The 23,820-nt window shown below is 37.4% G+C and overlaps 1 protein-coding gene and 1 long non-coding RNA gene across 4 annotated transcripts in view; both read left to right on the top strand.

Annotated features, from left to right (window-relative positions):
- LOC127435389 (vezatin-like) overlaps positions 1 to 10,940 on the top strand; it is a 38,820-nt gene extending 27,880 nt beyond the window's left edge. For both annotated transcript variants that reach the window (XM_051688832.1, XM_051688831.1), the window contains exons 10-12: positions 1,447 to 1,544; positions 5,125 to 5,329; positions 9,893 to 10,940. In XM_051688832.1, coding sequence (XP_051544792.1) covers positions 1,447 to 1,544; positions 5,125 to 5,329; positions 9,893 to 10,437 — 848 coding nt within the window. In that variant the 3' untranslated portion in view covers positions 10,438 to 10,940. The remainder of the gene's footprint in view (positions 1 to 1,446; positions 1,545 to 5,124; positions 5,330 to 9,892) is intronic.
- Positions 10,941 to 13,718: 2,778 nt separating this feature from the next.
- On the top strand, positions 13,719 to 23,363 carry LOC127435390 (uncharacterized). 2 transcript variants are annotated; one of them, XR_007896194.1, is made up of 3 exons: positions 13,719 to 14,298; positions 18,759 to 18,854; positions 21,008 to 23,363. It is a non-coding gene; the product is annotated as an uncharacterized LOC127435390 (long non-coding RNA). The 2 variants fall into 2 exon arrangements; XR_007896195.1 differs by having other exon boundaries at positions 18,948 to 23,363.
- The last annotated feature ends 457 nt before the right edge of the window (positions 23,364 to 23,820 follow it).

Here is a 23,820-nt window from a genome sequence, read left to right as displayed (position 1 = left end):
GGAAAGGCACACACCTGTCTATATAAGGTCCCACAGTTAACAGTGCATGTCAGAGCACAAACCAAGCCATGAAGTCCAAGGAATTGTCTGTAGACCTCCGAGACAGGATTGTATCGAGGCACAGATCTGGGGAAGGGTGCAGAAAACTTTCTGCAACATTGAAGGTCCCAATGAGCACAGTGGCCTCCATCATCCTTAATTGGAAGAAGTTTGGAACCACCAGGATTCTTCCTAGAGCTGGCCACCTGGCCAAACTGAGCGATCGGTGGCCTTAGTCAGGGAGGTGATCAAGAACCCGATAGTCACTCTGACAGACCTCCAGCATTTCTCTGTGGAGAGAGGAGAACTTTCCAGAAGAACAACCATCTCTGCAGCACTCCACCAATCAGGCCTGTATGGTAGAGTGGCCAGACGGAAGCCACTCCTCAGTAAAAGGCACATGACAGCCCGCCTGGAGTTTGCCAAAAGGCACCTGAAGGACTCTCAGACCATGAGAAACAAAGATTGAACTCTTTGGCCTGAATGGCAAGGGTCATATCTGGAGGAAACCAGGCACTGCTCATCACCTGGCCAATACCATCCCTACAGTGAAGCATGGTGGTGGCAGCATTATGCTGTGGGGATGTTTTTCAGAGGCAGGAACTGGGAGACTAGTCAGGATCGAGGGAGAGATGAATGCAGCAATGTACAGCGACATCCTTGATGAAAACCTGCTCCAGAGCGCTCTGGACCTCAGACTGGGGCGAAGGTTCATCTTCCAACAGGACAACGACCCTAAGCACACAGCCAAGATAACAAAGGAGTGGCTCCGGGACAACTCTGTGAATGTCCTTGAGTGGCCCAGCCAGAGCCCAGACTTGAACCCGATTGAACATCTCTGGAGAGATCTGAAAATGGCTGTGCACCGACGCTCCCCATCCAACCTGATGGAGCTTGAGAGGTCCTACAAAGAAGAATGGGAGAAACTGCCCAAAAATAGGTGTGCCAAGCTTGTAGCATCATACTCGAAAAGACTTGAGGCTGTAATTGGTGCCAAAGGTGCTTCAACAAAGTATTGAGCAAAGGCTGTGAATACTTATGTACATGTGATTATTTTTTTTTTTTTTTTTTTTTTTTTATAAATTTGCAAAGATTTCAAACAAACTTCTTTCACGTTGTCATCATGGGGTATTGTTTGTAGAATTTTGAGGGAAATAATGAATTTAATCCATTTTGGAATAAGGCTGTAACATAACAAAATGTGGAAAAAGTGAAGCGCTGTGAATACTTTCCGGATGCACTGTATTTGTCAACAGCCAGTGCGCTACTTTCTGCACCACAGCTATGACAAACGATGAGATCTAGGCCCATAATGTTGTATGCATCAGGAATCTAAAAACTGATGGAATTTGTTCTACACAAACACACACACTAATTAGATTCTGTGTATTTGTGCTTGTTCCTCAGAGAGTTCAGACCAGCCGGAGGAAACAGCTGCTACAGAACCCCCTCCCCCTGCTCCCATTACACACATACAGGACAGAGATCCCATCCCTGAGGAACAGGTGCTGTCTGTTTGTGTCAGAAATATGTGACATTATGAAAGTAAAATAGGTTGCGAATACCGTTTCTTGACTTAAAGCTGGGCCGGTACTAGGATGCGATCTTTGCACTCTCAAAAAGTAGCTAAACTTAATTCAGTTGTGGACAGTAGTTCCACATGTCTGAAATGAGTTTTCTTAACTTAAAATTACTATGTAATCTTAACACAAAAACTTTGTGTAGAAAGAACCTAGTTGAATTGGGTAAACCCAACAAACTTAGACATGTCAGTGGAACACAAATAAATCTCTTCTATTTCTGTATGTACTAACTAGTGAAAGTGAATGTTAGCATGCTAAATTAATGCTGAACTTAAACACTAACAAGTATACCCATTTATACACTGCCTGTCCAAAAAAAAAAAAAAAAGTAGCTGTTTGGACTTAAATAAGCAGATACTTAAGAGCCTATGATGGGATCATTATTGCAGTGATTAAAATGTTTCAGTTGGCAACAATTCTTTTAACCATAACTAATGCAGTGTGTAGCTTCTCATTTCTTAAACAACCATGTCAGAAGACGTATCCCGTGGTCATGGAAAATATGTTACTGTTTTTCAGAAGGGGCAAATTATTGGCCTGCATCAAGCAACAATTAAGGAGATTGCTGAAATCACTAGAATTGGGTTAAGAACTGTCCAACACATTATTAAAACCTGGAAGGATAGTGGTGAATCGTCAGCTTCGTGGAAGAAATGTGGTGGGAAAAAAATCTTGAATGATCGTGATTGGAGATCATTAAACGCTTGAAGTCACATTGTAAGAAATCGACTGTAGAACTCACGGCTGTGTTTAATAGTGAAAGTAAGAGCATTTCCACACGCACAATGTGACGAGAACTTACAGGATTGGGACTAAACAGCTGTGACCACAAGAAAGCCACATGTTAGTGAGATTAATAAAAAAAAAACGACTTCAATTTGCTAGGCAGCATAAAGATTGGACTGTGGAGCAATGGAAAAAGGCCATGTGGTCTGATGAGTCTAGATTTACCCTATTCCAAACCAATGGGCGCGTCAGGGTAAGAAGGGAAGCGCATGAAGAGATGCACCCTTCATGCATAGTGCCCACTGTACAAGCCTCTGGAGGTAGTGTTATGATCTGGGGTTGCTTCAATTGGTCAGGCTGACTTGAAATGAAGTCAGCTGAGTACCTGAATGTAGACCAGGTCATCCAATCAATTTTTTTAAATTATTTTTTTCTGACGGCACGGGCGTATTCCTGGACGACAATGCCGAGATTCATCAGACTCAAATTGTGAATGAGTGGTTCAGGGAACATGAGGAATCATTTTCACACATGAATTGGCACAGAGTCCTGACCTTAACCCCATTGAAAGTCTTTGGGATGTGCTGGAGAAGACTTTACGGAGTGGTTCGACTCAAGATCTCGGCTAAAACTAATGCAATTCTAGACGGAAATTAATGTCGTGATGTAAGGGTGTCGAAACAATGACACTACGAATGCGCACCATCAAAGCTAAAGGTGATCCAACTAAACATTACAGTATGCGATTTTTTTTTTTTTTTTTTTTTTTTTTTTTTTTTTTTTTTTTTTTTGCCAGGCAGTGTATTCATCGTGCAAAAAAACACAAAGTAACACTTTAATTTTAACATTTACACTCCCTATCGAGTCACATGCAAAGCATACTGGGAAATAGAAATCCCCATTTTTGGCCTTTAGGGTGGACAATAGGTTCTCTCTTTGTCTGAACAGGGGGGGTGGGGGTTGTCCTTTCGCCGTCCGACTGGTAAGTGGGTATTCAATTAAATTTCAAGAGTTCCAGCCTCTACATTTCCTTCCCAGCAAAGGTCCGGATAATACTACGTAGCTTACATGGAGTCAGTAGTCATATGGCTATGAAATTATATAATGTGTATTTTTTTTTTTAAATAGTTTTTATAACTTGCCATGTTGGCAGTAATAGTACTTTGTAAAGGAAAACATACTAAACAGTCAAAATAGTCTCTTCAAAACTGGGCAGGGATGAGGACATTGGGGGCCCAGAGACAGCCAAAGTCGTGGGGTCTGAGGGATCTTTTCCCAAAGGATTAAATTATTTCATCAAGACATTATCAGTTAAGGGTACTTGGATATGAATATTAAAAGATAAGATCAACAGTTCGTTTTGAAGCTGAATGTCAGCAGTCCTGTTTTTGTGTTTAAATATTTTTACATTCAGAATACATAGTATGTGTGTGGGACATAGGAGGCGTTTTGACAGAGACAAAATACTGTATGGGGGTTCAGGGGTGTCCCCAGAGAAAATGTATAAAAAATGTGAAAGTCTGAATTGACCATTTTTATATTTTCCTTAAAGGTGCTATATGTAATATTTTTACTGTACTAAATCATAAAATGACCATAATATGTCATTAGAGAATTAGGAAACATGCTAAGTTGAAATACTGGCTTCTCCGATAACAATGCTACAGCCAGTATATTCTACTTTTGAAGTTTCCATTCCTGGCCGGAATTTCTGTTTATGTTTTGGCCTGTGTGATCCCGCCCACTGCCCACTCACCAATAGTATTTAGACACCACCGGGTTGCCAGAGTTGAACAAGTTTGCAGGCACACAACACTGCGTGCTGCAGCCATGGAAGCCAGCAAATGAACTGGATCAGAGATAACAGATTCCACCCGACCTGAAAAGCCTTGCCATCCATCTTAAAACCACCATGACCAGAGGCGTAGTAAAACAAGGATAAATATTGGAGATGCCTTTGGAAGATGGAGACTGCTTAAAGCCCAGAAATCCTTTAAAACGGATGCTGAGTTGGCTAATTTGCATGTCAACATTCTGGCAACCCGCATGAGCTTCGAGTCTGGGGTGGGGCAGACAACTCTCCAAAATTTTGAATTTGGACTGCAGTACCCATTTCAAACGCTTGTTGTCAATCTTACATATAGCACCTTTAAAGTGGGAATCTACAAACAAACAATTTACATGACAACAGTGAAGCATTAAAATATTGTTTGCTTAATTTAAGTATAAATAGGCTTTCCTTGCCATCCATGCCATGATGACATCTCTGATTAATTTTCACAAAATTAGAACAAAAATCTGTTTAGTTTTTTTAAAAAGGCTCCTAACATGCTGATTAATGAAGCTAAATTTAGATAGAAAAAAACAGAGAAATGGAAAACAGAGATAGAAAGAAATATTGCTCTGTAGTGCTGAACACGTCATTCCCGCTCTGCACGCGTACACACGTATGCTTAAACAATCACTTAGCCAGGTGTCAGAAAACAACCACAAAGATTTAGATCTCGGTCTGGACTGAATTGTCTTTCGGTCCGGATCCGATATATATTATTCTTTTAGTTATTGTTTGGAATTATAGTGCTTTTTTGAAATCATCATAAACATTTATTTCACTTTTGAACACATTCTTTGAATTCTGTGTTCATTTGAACTGTGGCACAAAGCAAAACAAACTGCATGGCTAATAATAAAAAGCCTTAAATATTGGCAAAGATAACTATAAACAGTGAATTTTGTGGCTTATTTGGAATAAATAAAAGGTGTTTTTCTTGGGCAGGAATTGGAGGCATATGTGTCAGATTCTGACTCTGAGACGGAGTGGAGAGGGACCTCAGACATGCTGTCGCCATGGGAACAAGAGCATCAACGGCATGAACGAGAAGAGTCAAGATGCGTTTTACTGGAGCTTAAATCTGTCCTGGGAATTCGAACGTCAGATGGAGAGAGAGACAAACGCAAACGTCTGCTCTTCAGTGATCAGGGTACTACACGCACAAACACACACACATGGTTATCCCACTTTTTTTTAAAAACATGCCTTACCATACATACCATACTCATCATAGGCTGCTTGTTTATGATGCACAAAATTTGGTGTACATCATCTAGAGATGCTCCTGACAAAAAATTATCGAAAGAATTTTGATCAGTTAATCATTTCTAAGATATCAGCAAATGCATTTTTAGGTGTGGCCCATGACGACTGATTGGCCTGTATCTTGTGAGTGCAATATCCAAACTTAAAACTTGATAAACATGGACAACAGGACATTCTGAGGGCACATTTCTTCAATTCCTGATGCTAGGGGATGCTATAACTTATGAAAATCCTAATGACCATATGAGCATTTCATTTTGTGGCACTGAAGGATTCAGAGGAAACAAGAATTGTGATCCCACTCCATATGTTTCCAGAGTTAGTATCAAAAATGTAAATGTATTCATTATAGCACCACCTAGTGTCCGATCAAAGTGTGTTTGTGCTCATGAGTATTGGGTTGGGGGGGGGAGATCCGGGACCATTCCACCAAGTTTGGGATCTGAAGAGCCACATTTCACTTACTCTTAAAAATAGTGTATTTTTGGACTCTCAAAATATATTGATTTTAACATTTTTATGTGAATAAATAAAGGTACATTATTAGTTTCAACATCATTTGCACTTTAGATTAGTGGTCGACCGATATATCGCTAAGGCTAATAAATCGGCCGATATTCTGACTTTTTTAATTATCACCATCGGCCGATACATTTTCCAGTTTGGCCGATTTGTTTCTTGAGGTCGCTGAGAATCAGCTGCTTGCATGTGAAGCATCTGAGACATGTAAACGACCAGTCACGGTTAATTTTGTTGTTACGGGCCATCGCGTTACTAAAATAATAGACCGGTGTGCAACACATTGTCATTTAAACGGTCCGCATATCAGAGCGATGACAGACGTGTTTGAGCTCATATTGTTAAGGTGTTTGCCGGTTTTATTCTCCCTCTCTCTAATCAACAGTTCCCTGTAACATTTAACTGTCTTGTCTAATGATAAAATGGCAAAAATTAATAAAACGTATTATATACCGTCTGCAAATATGCAGGTATCTTGTTTAAAAAAGATGTAATTCACGAACCTCACGAAAATCCAGCGTTTTCTTCCCGTCGAGCGCTCATCTAATATCTTCCTGTGTAGCGTGTATTCTATCAGCCAGAATCAAAAACTTCAGGATCAAAAGTGACCGAGTGACCGTCATGATTTATGAATGAGAGGAACTTTTGATCCTGATCCTGAAGTTCATGATGGTCACTCCTTAACAATCCAAGAAGGCTATCCAGGCCGTTTAAACTGTCAGGAGATTGAGGCTCGCGTTGGATCCGCACGAGCGTGTGAGTGCATCTTCAAGGCTGCGTCCGAAACCAGGAAAATGATGTCTCTGGAGGCTGTATACGGAGGTACGATGAAAATGAGATGCTTTTCAAACTGTTCGGAGACCAGTTTCCTTTAGAGTTCCATTAATTCACAACAGCTCAGTTAAGCCATTAACTGATTAGGCAGCAAGACAGCAAGTCAGCTGCCTGTGTTTTCAGATGCAGTCCAAAGTAAAAGCGCTTCAGGTGTGCTATAAGTAAATGTCTTATTCACTATGCACTGTATATACAATTACTTTGATTCTGTATTTTTTGAGAAAATGCGATTGCTAACATGGACATGCCATCCATGATTGCTGGACTACTGTGTGTACTGTTATTTCCTTCTTCCTAATATATTAACAATTTCTTCACGTGCAAATAAATTACTAAACTTTGATGACTAAACATAAATCTGAAGAAACTGCTATCTACCATTTCAAATACAATATAATTTTTTAGCTTTGTGTGAAATTGAGTAAATATAGAGTTTTTTTTTTTTGCAATTATATGTTTGTTATTTACTATATTCAATTGTGTGATATATCGGCATTGCATTGGCCTCTTGGCCACCCTGCTCTCTGGATATCGGCATCGGCCATTAAAACCTCCATATCGGTCGGCCGCTGCTTTAGACCTTTTGAAAAAAAACTATTAGATGTAGCCACATTGAGCGCCCCATATCTCTGGCATTTAACCATATAGGGCTATAAAAATGTAGATACTAAAGGAAACGTTTGTTCTGAACTTGAATCTTAAAGGATATTAAGATATCTTTAATACTTCTGGAATTATAGGCACTCTAACTTTGGAAAAACGTCACAAAGATGTTTTTTTTGTTTGTTTTTTTCGCCATTTTTGGACTCACACCATTGTCATATAATGCAACAAGGGGTGCTGAAGTCAACTGATTTTTGTAATAGACCTACCTATCTCTGTATAAAAATAGAATATTGATGCTGCCACCATTTTAAGGTTATTTGTTTTGCCTGTAATTTTGCTTCAGAGTCATTGGCAGAAATGTAATTTTGATAATGGATTATGGATTACTCAGTAAATATTGATCCATAGCATTTAATATTTTGGCTTTCATCATCATTTAGAAAAAAGTATGAACAAAATAAAAAATGTTAGTCTGGGAAGTTTTGTTGATTTGACATACTGTTTCACTTAAAAAATAGGGAGTATAGTGTATTCTCTCCACTATTCAGTAAGTTCATACATTTCATTTTGATGAATTCATTGCAGATTAATCAGTCATCACTCAATAGTGTACTTGCATAGGCACCCCATCTAAATTTAATCTGAGCCCCCCTAAAAATCTGTGGGTGCATCTCAGTCAGCTCCCTTGTTCAGTAGTCAGTTGACTAATCAGTGAGTCGGCAAATGCACGACAGTGTTATTTATACAGCGATGTTGTTGATTAATACCAGCTGTGTTTTGACACGCAAGCTCGTAATCGTGTCGCAGGTGATTGAATCTTAAGTGTCCCAAAGTTCAGTGGATGAAGACCCTTGCCAGTGCCTGAGTTCATGTTCACGATATACTGATTCACGACATAGGGAGCTAATTACGTGTGACGCACCGTGTGATTCTGTAATCAGCATGCAAATCTGTGATCGCCCCTATGGTAGCTCTAGGACGAATTCCAATAGAAAGTGATCATCCCAATGTCCTACTCACTCAGAAGGACAAAGCTCTTGATGTGGTCACTCTGAAGAGAGAATGCCATTACTGTATGAATGTACCCTTCGCTAACAGTCTTGTGGAAGGGCCCTTCATGAAAACATTCATTATCTTACTTTCATTTGGAACAACCCTTTGAGTGGTGTCCACTTCTTGCAGTGCCCGTCAAGGGCGCAAAAATCAGTTTGGAAAATGGTACTAGTCTGTAGCACGAGACTGCTTTAGTGACTTGCCTGTAAAGACTGACTATAGCGTGAGCCAAATGCATTTGAGTGCAGGCTGTGAAGTAGCATATTATTGCTTTGACAAACTAAACGAATACGCCCCTTCACTGAATGTGCGAGGAACAGAAAGCGAGTAGGAGGTTTGTCGTTTGTTTACTTCTGTAATCTCGTTCAACAAGTAGAGTTAGTGGCTGAATCAATTACAAGTAAAAGTTGCTGATGACAATACAATAACATCAGGATGTAATTGAATCACTTATAATTGTTTTTAGGCTAATATTGTTGTATTTTTGTATAGTCATGCTCAGCAGTTCACAAACTGATAGTTACGTTTAGTTGTTATTTGTGGGGAAAGTGCTTATGCTGCTTAAACACTATGCTGGTTTCTCTTTGTAGATTTGTAGATGCACAGATTTTAATAAAGTATAATAAGACATGTTTCGGTTGTGAACAACTCAGTGCTTTATCAATAGTTTAATGACTCTCTCAAAACACATACAGTAAAAGACATTCATTTGTTGCCACTTCTGGTTAAGTAAAAATTGTCAGTGAACGAATCCGAATGACAGACAGAGAAACATCATCTAGAGTTAATTTTCTTCACTAAATAAATTTGATATTTATTGTAGTAAGCGGTTTTGGTGGGGTTTGATATAACTTTAAACTTTAGAAGTTGTGAAATGATTGATTCTATTATTTTTGCTAATAAATGGAGAACAAAAAGGAATGATTAGGACAGATGAATAGACCGTTACATTAATATATGGTTTGTCTAAGCAATTTTGGTTTTTATAACTTTCTAAATGTTAATTAGAGAAAATTACAGTATTCTGAATGAAAATTATTAGCTGGCTAGCTTGAATGGTGTAAACAAATCACCAACTATGCAACAGAGTGGAATACATTAAATGCGCACATCTTATAGTGTCACTGGTGGCTAAGATTGAAATCCTAGAATCGCCCCTGTTTAGGGTTATGTGCTAAGTTCTTTACATTTACATTTATGCATTTGGCAGACGCTTTTATCCAAAGCGACTTACAGTGCCCTGATTACAGGGACAATCCCCCTGGAGCAACCTGGAGTTAAGTGCCTTACTCAAGGACACAATGGTGGTGGCTGTGGGGATTGAACCAACAACCTTCCGCTTACCAGTTCAGTGCTTTAGTCCACTACACAGTTCTTAAACAACAATTGTTGTTACTCACTCTTTTTTTTTCCACTGTGTTTTATGTCCTGCTAGCTGCTCTGGCTCCATTTGATAAGGAAACATCAGAACTGGATACAAACTCTAAAGAGTTGAGTGTTTCGTCAGAACCAACGACTACCGCCAGCAACCATATCGCCCAACCATCACAAGAACGATTGATAGCAGAGGAAGAAGAGGAGAATGATAGTAGGAAGCAGACTGAAAATATTAGCAGGGACGCAGAAGTGAAATGTTCAGTGACGGAATTTTGCACCGGAGATTCAGTAGTAACTGGAGCAACTATAGATATCAGTGGGGCGGGAACTGTGGAGGAAACGCAGCTCTTCCAATCAGATGGGCTTATAGATGATGGGCAGGATGGAATACACCCACTCACACCCAGAGTGCCCACCCTCTCTGTGACTGACAGACTAACAGAACTGCATGGCTCAGATGCGCTAACTTTTAGCTCCGCCTTGGCGGCCCAGGTAGCAGCGCGCTCGCATACATTCACACATATGCAGGAGTGCACTTATGGAGACTCGGAGGAGGAAGAGGAAGTGACATCACAGCAGAAGGGAGAAACTGAAGAAAACTGAAACAGCATTTTGTGACATTCGGGATATTTATTCTCATCTCCTTTTAGTTTTATTTATTAAGCTTGATTTCAGGTCACAGACATCATTGGATGTAGCTGATGTGTGCATCAGTTTGTTCTTTTAAGTGTGTCTCTGTCTTTAAGTGTGTGTGTGTTTGAGGGCTATATGTCTCATGTGACGTCCCATGTCCACAATCTCCATGACAGGGCTCAGGTACAGTCTGGCACATACTAATACACAAAATAACAGACCGAAACGTCCACATTTACTCACACACATGCACAAATCTACGTAGTTGTTCTTTGTCCCACTTTTATTCACTTTCATGAAGGTCTTTTCTCAGAATAACCTAAACATACCAATTCATAGAGTATTCAATTAGTCAATATGGTTGAATCACTCAAAGCCTTTCAAGAACATGTTCCAATCATATTTCAACCCAACGTCAAAAGAAAAACATAAAACATTAAATTTTGCTTGAAAGGACTCCTGCTTTTAGAACCATACAGTATATATTATACATTATTATTTTTTTTTTTTTTTTTTTTGCATTGACATAATCATAATTGACATAATTTACATTTTCATGACAAAAAAAATGTCATATGATCTCATTTTGGAAAAAAATATATATTATAATAATATTTAGTATTTTTCACTACTGCACTGCAATGAGAATGATTTTTTTTCATGATACGATTATTAAAATGTGTATTATAGTATTTAATTAATAGCATTACAGTAATGAGGATGAGCTTTTTTTTTGTATGACTAATGAAAAAAAAATTCTCGTTTCATTAGTTTTTTTTTTTTACATCAATGTGATTTTTTTTTTTTTTTTTTTATTGCAGTAATGAATATTTTTTTCTTATTACAGTAATGATAATGAGATTTTTGCATTACAGTAATGAATTTTTTTATTTTTTTATTTTTTTTTATTTTTTGCTTTTAGAAGTGGGAACAATTCACTTAATTGTCATGAAAACAATGCAACGATCTTAACAGTCATAAAAATAGGCTTAATTTTCTTTAGGCAAAGTAGAATATAGTATAATATATATATAAATATTATTAGAATATTTTGTATTTTCAGTACTGCACTACAATAAGAATATATTTTTTCTCATGGCGGTAATGAGAATGAGATTTTTTTGCATTACAGTAATGAGTTTTGTTTTTCATTACAATAATGAAATTAGAATTTTTTCACAGATTAATGAGAATAATATTTTGTCATTACAGTAATGGGTTATTTTTTTGCATTACAGTAATGAGAATAATATTTTTTTCATGACAGTAATGGGTTATTTTTTGCACTATGGTAATGAGACTAATATTTTTCATTACAGTAATGGGTTATTTTTTGCATTTTGGTAATGAGTAATATTTTTTTCATTATAGAAATGAGTGATTTTTGCATTATGGTAATATTTTTTCATTACAGTAGTGTTTTTTTTTTGCATTACAGTAATAAGGATAATATTTTTTCTCATTACAGTAATGGGTTATTTTATGCATTACGGTAATGAGAATAATATTTTTTCTCAGTACAGTATTTAGTGTTTTTTTTTTCATTACAGTAATGAGTGATTTTTTTTTTTTTTTTTTTTTTTGCATTAGGTTCATGAGAATAATATTTTTTCTCATTACAGTAATGAGGGATTTCTTCTGCAATATGGTAATGAGACTAATATTTTCATTACAGTAATTGGTTATTTTTTGCATTATGGTAATGAGAATAATATTTTTTTATTATATTAATATTTATTTCAGTAATTCAGAAAATTCGATTTTTTTTTTTTTTTTTTTTTTGGTTTTGTTTGTTTGCTATGAGAATTGGGGAAAATGCACTTTGTAATTAAAATAAAGTCATAATGCAGCAATCCCAATGGTCCTAAAGATAGGCTTAATTTTCTTATTTCCTTTTTTTTTTTTTTTTTTTTTTTGGGATGAAGTAGGTCCCAGACATTTTTACATGGGATTCACTCTAATATTTAAACAGTCTAACTAGAGAACAACATTCAGAAAATTAATATATATTGACGTCCTACTGGATTTCAGCTGGTATGCCGGGTGGCCTTGAAAAGACAGTTTCTTTCCTCTTGTGAAACCCCCATTTGTATATTTGTGTCTGTGCTGTCATTCTTCAGGGAAATAAATAGCTGCCCTGATTTCATTTCAGCATCAAACTTTGACAGAGTGTCTGTTTAGTAGAAGCTTGATTTGCACCACAAGGTTATTGCTTCTATGAAACGAATGTTAAAATTTTCAGACTTGTTACAGCAGTTCCAAGCTATTAAACTACCTGCAATTGACAATGAGAAATGATTTACAGTGGATTTTATTTTTGTCTTTTCCCCAAGGTAATTATAAAAGTCCATATATGTTCACTTCTTTTCAAATAATACATTTTTTTACTAGTTTTCAGGCCTTTAATTGTAGTAACCAGTACTGGTTTAAAGACTCCAGCCTTGGTTAAAAGACTCAAGGCTACCTTCGTCTTTCACTGAACCCAGTTAAGACAAAAACGCTTCTTTTAACTCTTGACACTGCTGAAAAGGTACTGAGCTATAGTTGAACTTGCCTTAAACATTTTCCTCTAGAAGGACTGGTGCAATTTACAGTTACAGTGAAATGCTGTAATTGGACATAGAATGTTATTGATAATGTTGACCTTTGTTTATACGACTCAGTGTATGTGTGTCAATTCTTTTATGTCCAACAAATTTTTCTCCATGGATATGCATGACTCTGAGACTGTCCAACAATCGTCTTGAACATGGCCGAGACTGTCTGTGTATGTTTGTCCTCACTCAACACCAGTTTTGCCTTTTCTAAAGGTTCAAGTTTTTCCTCATTCCATAAAGTGGCAATCTTACATTTCGTTTGTGAAATAAAGTATACTGTATGTACCATCACAAAAGAGCACTTCTATCTGTAGTAATGTGAGACCCATATGGGTTTTCATATAGTAATGCTGCCATCAACTGGATAAATGAGTGATACTCATGACAATTAAACATATTTACCTCCTATTTTATTACTGAAACACTTTATCAATATATATATTTTTTTATTAAAGTATGCATCATGGTAATATCTGTTGGTGTGTGTGGACAGGGTGATTTTATTACTAATTACAGTAATTATATTCTACTGAGAATTACAAAAAGAGATTTATAAACAATTCACCTAAATAGGGCAACAAAGGAATCGGTGAACCAAATTGCAAATTAAAAGTGTTTATATACTTTACGATTTCTCACGAGTCTTACGTACAGTATATATCTACTTTAGAATATGGATGTATTATTAATACTTTGGTCGTAGAATTAAGTTGCGCTTTGTTTGCGCACATTTTCTCTGAATGGCTTTCCTATTCATTAACATTCATGGGGAAGTCATGGCTCATGATTATGAATAATATAACGTAACGTATCGCAATTAGGCCTATGTGACTGGTCTAAAAGCAAACGCGCTAGCAAAGGCATGGTTATAAATATTAACTAAGTTAAGTAAATAGACAGTCTGGGAATGGTCACAAGAAACGTCAGCGCAATGACCTAATTAATATTCATAAGCTGGGCCTTTACCATAGTAGTGTAATTTCGCATTCCGCTGATGACGCGCGTCACGCACTCAGCTGATTCGGCGAGTAGGAGTCGGTAGCTTTTCTCCGCTCCTCCCCTCCTCTCCCACACAAGAATCGGTCTTGTGCCACTCGCGTCTGCAATCATGGAGACGAACGGAACAGACCTGCTGCCGGTACAGTCGGGCTTGGACGCGCTTATAGTGAACGGGCTCACGGCGGAACGAGAAGAAACGGACCCGCCAAGAAGAAAAGAAAGCCAGCAGTTTCCAGTAAGTGTCATATAAGAATGAGGGTACAGAGGCCCCTGTATAACCCTCATTACTACTTTAAATACTCAGCTGTGAACTCTGCTTCAGGTCTCAGATTAACTCCAGACACAGATTAAAAACAGCAGAATCTGCCCTTTATGCTACTATGTTTTGGTACTCTCTTCGGTTCTCTAAAAGTTTTGAAACTTAGGAATTTCATGTATTGAAAAATATTTTCATCCTACAGAAAATATTTATATATTTTTAACGTTTGTATCATTTTATATATATATATATATATATATATATATATATATATATATATATATATATAGTTGTGCTCAAAAGTTTGCATACCCTGGCAGAAATAATGAAAGTTTGGCATTGATTTTGAAAATATGACTGATCATGAAAAAAAACTGTCTTTTATTTAAGGATAGTGATCATATGAAGCCATTTATTATCACATAGTTGTTTGGCTCCTTTTTAAATCATAATGATAACAGAAATCACCCAAATGGCCCTGATCAAAAGTTTACATACCCTTGAATGTTTGGCCTTGTTACAGACACACAAGGTGACACACACAGGTTTAAATGGCAATTAAAGGTTAATTTCCCACACCTGTGGCTTTTTAAATTGCAATTAGTGTCTGTGTATAAATAGTCAATGAGTTTGTTAGCTCTCACATGGATGCACTGAGCAGGCTAGATACTGAGCCATGGGGAGCAGAAAAGAACTGTCAAAAGACCTGCGTAACAAGGTAATGGAACTTTATAAAGATGGAAAAGGATATAACAAGATATCCAAAGCCTTGAAAATGCCAGTCAGTACTGTTCAATCACTTATTAAGAAGTGGAAAATTCGGGGATCTCTTGATACCAAGCCAAGATCAGGTAGACCAAGAAAGATTTCAGCCACAACTGCCAGAAGAATTGTTCAGGATACAAAGAAAAACCCACAGGTAACCTCAGAAGAAATACAGGCTGCTCTGGAAAAAGACGGTGTGGTTGTTTCAAGGAGCACAATATGACGATACTTGAACAAAAATGACCTGCATGGTCGAGTTGCCAGAAAGAAGCCTTTACTGCGCCAATGCCACAAAAAAGCCCTGTTACAATATGCCCGACAACCTTGACCTTGACACGCCTCACAGCTTCTGGCACACTGTAATTTGGAGTGACGAGACCAAAATAGAGCTTTATGGTCACAACCATAAGTGCTATGTTTAGAGAGGGGTCAACAAGTGCTATAGTGAAAAGAAAACCATCCCCACTGTGAAGCATGGTGGTGGCTCACTGATGTTTTGGGGGTGTGTGAGCTCTAAAGGCACGGGGAATCTTGTGAAAATTGATGGCAAGATGAATAAAGCATGTTATCAGAAAATACTGGCAGACAATTTGCATTCTTCTGCACGAAAGCTGCACATGAGACGCTCTTGGACTTTCCAGCACGACAATGACCCTAAGCATAAGGCCAAGTTGACCCTCCAGTTGTTACAGCAGAAAAAGGTGAAGGTTCTGGAGTGGTCATCACAGTCTCCTGACCTTAATATCATCGAGCCACTCTAGGGAGATCTCAAACGTGCAGTTCATGCATGACGACCAAAGACTTTGCATGACCTGGAGGCATTTTGCCAAGACGAATGGGCAGCTAGAATTTGGGGCCTCATAGACAACTATTACAAAAGACTGCACACTGTCACTGATGCTAAAGGGGGCAATACAGTATTAAGAACTAAGGGTATGCAGACTTTTGAACAGGGGTCATTTCATTATTTTATTTGTTGCCATGTTTTGTTTTATGATTGTGCCATTCTGTTATAACCTACAGTTGAATATGAATCCCATAAGAAATAAAAGAAATGTGTAATAATGGTACATATATTACCAATTCTCCAAGGGTATGCAAACTTTTGAGCACAACTGTATATATGTGTGTGTGTGTGTGTGTGTGTGTGTGTGTGTATATATATATATATATATATATATATATATATATATATATATATATATATATATACAACGGGGCTGTTGAATGCTTGATTCTGATTGGTTCACAGATGATATAAGGTGTGCAATTATTTTTCAAGTAAACGCACAGCTATGAAGTAGTTCCAGGTCTTCACCACATTACGATTCCATATCACTTTGCCAAATTATTTCAGTTTTTCAAAGAGCCCTACAGGCTACCACAACAAAATAACCTATTAAAACAAAGACACTGGTTAAAGTAAATTGGTTAAGAATGTCAAACAATGTCTAAACTATCCTACATTTATTTCAATTTCGGTTAAAAAGAGCCCTCGTCTCACCCGCACTTACACACGCTCACACACATACACACGCACACATCGAGGCTCGAGTCACAACCAACAAATAGAGCCACATCCCTGCAACTTGATGAATACAGTTTCTATTATCTGAAATAACTTTTAATGTTTCAATGTATTTCGCCATAATCAGCCTCACATAGCTATAGTGGGGAAAATGCGCCGCGCTACCCCTCCCCCTCTGTTTCGCTCTCATACAAACTCTCTTGTTAGCAAAGTCAGCGCTCCCCCTCAACTCACTGTGATTGTAAACAGTTGTTTAGCAATAGAAAATCTATATACAAGAATGGTGACACTCGCTGCTGCTGAGATTTAAACTTACACTTTGGCAATTTGAAGTGATGTTATTCCTGACGAGAGCCACTTTAAACTAAGGCAATTCAACTCGCAATCTCTCTCAGTTTCTGTCTTTCTCTCGCTCACACACATACACATGCCGAGAAGCAGTGCATCCTCCATTGCTAGTTCTAAAGTGACGTTTTCGAACTAGCAACTTAGGCTTGAGCTGTATCAGAGCAAGATGCACTTGATCAATACAACAGTTTCTGTATTACCTGAAACATCTGTGGGAAACACTCTCTCGCCCCCCTCTCTCACACACACTCCCACACACGTGGACACACATAAATTATATGCATAGGCACACACTCGCGAGAGAAAAACAGAGCCGTCATGTCAGCACACTCCTGCATCTTAGTAGGGTTGAAAAAAGTTGTTAAGGTTTACAGTGGAAATATGGTGACACTCGCTGCTGCTGAGAAGTGCTTAAACTTACATCTTGGCGATTTTGAAGTGATGTTACTTCTGATGAGAGCTGCAACAAAAAAGATAATCCCAGAAGCGATCTCTCTCATTTTCTGAGTTTCTCTCTTTCGATCCCTCAAACACAAACTCACACATACACTTGCACAAATGCACTACCTCATTATCCAGTAAGTCCTCGAGTAAAGCAGCACGAGCCTCGCAATCCTCCGTTGCTACTTCTAAAGTGACGTTTTCGAACTAGCAACGAAGGCTTGGACTGTATTAAGCAAGATGCTGAATCCGTGGCAAAAGAAAGTAGTTCTTATCATAAGAGCATTTTAGGGACGAAAACCAGAAAATGTCTTGAGATAAAACCCTGAACAATGTCTTAAGATGTGGTAACTGTGGTATAAGCAGAATAATTGACTCCGGCCCTTTGAATTGTTTAAAAATAATGCACACCTGAGGTGTAACTCCGCTGCGCATTGTGACTGCATTACCACCTCGGGTGTGCATTATTTTTCAACAATTCAACGGTCCATCATCAAGTATTCCTTAACAATATATATTATTTTCCTTAATTTGCATAATTTATTTTTTTATATATATAATTTTATATGTATTATTTAGTTTTTATTTTTAACTAATATGTTTGTAACGGGGTAACTTGGGCAAGGAGGAGGTGGCAGGAATCGGCTGAACAGTCAGCGTAACTTCTAATATCATAAATTAACTTAAATCAACTTAAACAAACACACACACACACACACACACACACACACACACACACACACAGCGGCCGCATGTCTCTCTCTCTCTCGAACTGGTGCCTCTGACTCGTCTTTAAACCCCTCTTGGCTAGTTAGCCCAATTCAGGCCCTCCTCCTCGTTACAATGTTATTTTTTTTTTTTTTTTTCATTTGTATAATTTATTTACTTTCATTTTTGTAATAAATTTGTATTTGTTCTTATTTTTATATTTATATCATTTTCATTATTAATTAATGTTATTTTTATATTTATTACTTTATATTATTTTAAATTGTTTTATTTTTATATTACTATTTTATATTATTTCATTTTTAATTAATATTATGATATTTACTTTTTTATTTATGCATGCATGCTTGCATGTCTTATAATATCCTGTACTTGCATTAGGTCTTATGCGTCGCCCTACCAAGTTCATATGATGATGCAGATTGTGGCTAGTCCTGTGCCAAGTTTGCTTTCATATGGACACATTATATAGAGTTGAAGTTGTGGACAGCTTCCAAACTGACAGCCGTTACTCACTCCCGCTCACACCCATACATACGCAGTGTTGATGGAGATTGCAGCTTGTGATGCGTCTGGCACACTTAGCACTTTGCTCATGGGTCAACGCACCTGTGTGTGACTGCAGCAGAACAGGTCGAGCAGGGGGAGGATGGAGAGGTGGAGGTGAGGAAACAGACAGAACAGCAGAACCTGGAGAAGGACAGTGAAGACGATGGAGAAGGTATTCTGCTTCTAAACACACACTTTTACAACTTTACACTTCCTATACTCATTTATTTACCACAGACATTAACTAAGCTTACTCTTTTCCCAGAATGCATCAGCTGTCTCACTCATACAGGCTATGTTGGGAATAGCTAACTACCATACTACACATACTATTTCTGTAGTATGTATACTGTGCATAGTATGCAAACATTCTGTATGCATAGAATACCTGGATGACCTACTGCATTTGGGTGAATTTGTTGAAAAGATCACATTTCACCCCGAAATCAAAAGAAAAAAATAATATTTTGCATGAATAAAATGAAGCCCATTAATATAAAGTGCCTGGACGTTTTACTTGACAGCCCCTTGACAAAGTTTTTATTTTTTTAATTAAACTCATCATAAAGGCATTACAACTAATACTACCATAATGTATAAATACTTAATTAAAAAATTAAATATTATATTATTGTTTTTTCCCCATTTTAGAATTTGATTTCTTTGCATGAAAGTAATGATAATTTAGGGTGAAAATATGATTAATTGACATGGAAATAAAGTCACAATGTCAATAATTACAATGTTCCTCAAATTAGTCACTGTGAGGAGGAAATGGGTGTGGCCGGGCCGTGAGGGTGCACGGCCGGCGCTGAGTCAATTAATCAGCGGGAGAGAGAGATAAAGGGGAGCCGGAGACACCAGTTTGAGAGAGAGAGAGAGAGCGTGCGTGTGTGCATGTGTTTGTTTTATGTTGTTTTAAGTTCAGTTATATCATTAAAGTTATGCTGACTGTCCTGCCGGTTCCCGCCTCCTCCTTGCCCATCCTGAACCCATTACAGTCACATTTCAAATTAATAACATTTCCTGATGCAAAATATAAGCTCTTGATTTTGGAGCTAAATATAACCTGGATATGTTCTTGAAAGGTTTTGTGATTCACCCATTTGGCAAAATGTGCATTATGTAATGTGCAAAATACAGGTCACTGCGTGAGGTAAGGGGCTGTTCACAACAAACACGTTATTTTGTCCTGCTGTGCTGTTTTTAAATTTTTTCTATGCAAGCATACACTAGACAGCTCATTTTTTGACCATTGCGCTGTCTTGCTGTTATTTCGGGGTTTTTTTTTCACTATTATAGATGCCGTGACAAGTTCAAATTAAAAACTCTTAAAACGTAGAAAAATATGTCTTGAGACACCTGCGCTCTGTTACATTCATTGCGCTGTGTCTAGCTTTTGTAGTGTGATGAATGAACAGGAAATAATGTCATCTGTTATTTTGTTTTACTACTTCTTCACTCTACTACTTCACTTTCAGTATTTGATCAGACTGCCAAAACTTTTTTATTATTATTAAAAAATTAATTATAAAAAACATAGCAAATTAATGTATTTATTTCCAAGATTGTAACTGGATGTCACTTGTTGCATTAAACATGCACATAATGTCATGTGACAACAATGTAGCATACTACTGGTTGAAACATTTATCGTTGCATACTGAGTACTGTTTAATATACTTAAAAAAAAAAAAAATTTAAAAACGTAGGCACAATGTATACTGCGCAGTAAGCAGTACAATAGTATTTTATAAAGCGCAATATCTGGACCCGGAAGTAAAAATCCATAAAATTTTTTCCATAATGGGAATTGATTATTAATGCTAGCTTATAAACCAGAACAACTGTGAGCGCCGAGGTTGTTAATTGATGGTATATACTCCTGTTGAATTCATCAGTCTGCGTTATTTCAACTTAATTTTTTAGAAATCATGTTTAATAGCAGAATTCTTGGTGAAGAGCTACACTACCCATAATCCTGAGGGGAAAAATCCACCAATCAGAGAATCGTGGCAAACAAAGTGCGCCAAAAGAGCTCTGCAGCAACGTTTTTTTTTTTTGTTTTTTTTTTTGCTTCAGATCAAAGTTTGTAATGTTTGAATTCTCTCTGAGCTGATTGATCTGGTTATGGCTTACAGATCTTTAACTGAAGGATTTTATGAAATCCTTACGGAAAAAAATGAATGGGAAAAATACTTCAGAAATCAAGACAGCTGAAAAAGTGGGCGGGTACTGTTGCTCTCTATTCCCAACACAGCCACACTCTGTTACAGTCACTTTCTTGACAAGTAACTTACTGTGTGAACTCTGTTCCTATCATAGATGGGGATGAAGTCGATAATGCCTCTGGGGAAAAAAGAAGAAAAAGAAGGCCAAGAAGAAGAAAGGACATATGTTATCTTTTCTCTTTTCCTTGTACATTATGTTCTCTGCACAACCAGACTCACATCAGTGCTTATTGGTTCCCAAAGTGCCCTTGCTCTTTGCTGATAGGATGATATGTTAGAAAATGACCACTGAAGAGAAATGAGCAGTATTTTCAATCATCTGTTAGAGTGGGGCCGCATCAGTACAGCACCTTTGAGCATCTTTGTGGCTCTGAGATTAAAGGCCCAAACATACTCAGCGCATGTATGTGAACGCAGATGCATCTTGCTACGCAAGCTCGATTTCACACGTCGTTACGTTGTGAAATGTGTCAGAGAGCAATTCATAACCTAATGCAAGGAAGCGCCGCATTCTCAGCATTGCCGCAAGGGGCGCTACAGTAGACTTTCTTTTCTCAATCAACAACTGTCATGGCGGAGCAGCAATTTGAGGAGAGTCTTGCCGAACAATTTAGATTATACAAACATATTTTTCTGGCGTCTTATTAGCAAATACAAAAGCACACTCCTCAACTGTCTACATGTTGACTCTACCACATCCGGTTTTGCGTACTTGCGTGAAGTATGTTTGGGCCCTAACAGTACGTGGCCTGCCATTTAATATGCTTCAGTGAAATGCACATAATTGTGCTGGTGTTGATGAGGGCTGGGAGCACAGTTGGCTGCCAATGCAGTGCACTGGAGCTCTGCCAGATCTCTGTGCCTCAGGGAAAATCCTGCAGTGCAGACTACCATTTCTCGGTAAAGGATTTTGAACAGGTCCCAAGTGTCACTGAATGATTTGTCATTATCTAGTAGATATTTATCAGTGTCATAACATAAAAAGATCAAGGCATAAACATGAAAGACATGTTATTTTTTTTTTCACAAATTTTATAATACTATTAAAGCTGAATTTTTTTGTTGTTGTTCAAATACTTCTTTCCCAACTTAAAGAATTAGTTCACTCAACCGTGAGAACTCATTATTTACTCACCCTCTTGCTGTTCCACACCTGTATGATTTTTTTCTTCCGTAGAACACAAAAAGGATTTTGCAAAATGTCCGAGCTGCTCTTTTCCACACAATGAAAGCATATAGTGACTGTCAAAAAGGGCTGCGTGATATAGCTAAAAAAACAGCAGTACTTCTCAGTATATTTAGACTTTTTTTATGACATTTATCTCGATATTTATTTATTTGCTTTGAAATTGCTTAAAGCTGTGAAACCAGAGCAACCATTATTTCGATCTAATGTTTTTTAAATGATGACACAAATGAATTGTTGAATCAGTGTTTTGTAACCGTTCACCAAAACTGACTGTTTGAAAGAACAGATGCCTGAAAGTAGTCTAGTGGGATGTTCTATAATGGGATGCCATAATGGGTAAATAAAACGTGTTAAAAATCATTGCAGTATTACCAAAACATTTCTGTGTAAACTACAAAATAATATTGCATAATGCATACATTGTAAATATTCAATATTCTCTATAAAGAATATAAAAAATAAAAAATAAAAACATTTTATCTGGATATTCAGCATTTTGACATTTTTGATACCTCAATATTTATGTATTTGCTTTGATATTGCTTAAAAGGGTGTAACCAGGGGAACCATTTTTTTTTTATTGAATGTTTTTGAGTGATGACGCAAATTAATTGTTGAATCAGTGTTTTGAACCGATTCACCAAAACACAGTTCATAAGAACAGAGGCTTGAAAGTAGTCTACAGGGATGTTCTAAATAAGAGGATAAGTACATCAGAGCCTCTAGTTTGAGAAACAGATGCCTTACATGTCCTCAGCTGACAGCTTCATTGAATTCTACCCGCTCAACACCAGTTTCATGTACAACAGTAAAGAGAAGACTCAGGGGTGCAGGTCTTATGGGGAGAATTGCAAAGAAAAAGCCACTTTTGAAACAGAAAAACTAAAAAAAAAAAGGTTAGAGTGGGCAAAGAAACAGACATTGGACAACAGATAATTGGAAAAGAGTGTTATGGATCTTAAACACATTGAGCATTTGTGGGATCAGCTAGACTGTAAGGTGTGTGAGAAGTGCCCAACAAGACAGCCACGTGATACAGGAAGCATGGGGTGAAATGTCACCTGAGTATCTGGACAAACTGACAGCTAGAATACCAAGTATCTGCAAAGCTGTCATTGCTGCATGTGGAGGATTTTTTGATGAGAACACTTTGAAATTGTTTAAGAAGTTCTGAAAAAACTTTTCAAATTGTAATAGTAATTTTTCACGTTATTAATGTCCTGACTATACACTGTGATCAGTTGAATGCCACTTTGATGAATAAAAGTACCAATTTCTTTCCATAAGAGCAAAATCTGTGCATTATTCCAAACCTTTGGGTGCCAGTGTATATGCATATATAAATATAGTGACATAAAAAATAATTAAAAAAAAAATAAGATGAGAAAATAAGATGTGGTCGTGTAGTGGACTAAAGCACTGAACTAATAAGCAAAAGGTTGTTGGTTCAATCCCCACAGCCACCACCATTGTGTCCTTGAGCAAGGCACTTAAATCCAGGTTGCTCCAGGGGGGATTGTCCCTGTAATAAAGGCACTGCAAGTCACTTTGGATAAAAGCATCTGTCAAATGTAAATGTGAAAAAAAGAGAAAAATATACAATAGTGGAATAATTTTGCTAGAATATTTTATATAAAGATATACAGTTATGTGCAGGTGATGTAATGTATTGAAGAAGAGGTAGGATGTGTTAAAGATTATAAATGAAATATGGATAT

Source organism: Myxocyprinus asiaticus, chromosome 45 (assembly GCF_019703515.2).
Source record: "Myxocyprinus asiaticus isolate MX2 ecotype Aquarium Trade chromosome 45, UBuf_Myxa_2, whole genome shotgun sequence".
NCBI lineage: Eukaryota > Metazoa > Chordata > Actinopteri > Cypriniformes > Catostomidae > Myxocyprinus > Myxocyprinus asiaticus.
The sequence above is the reverse complement of the archived record's forward strand: the minus strand, read 5'-3'. Positions and strand labels throughout refer to the sequence as shown.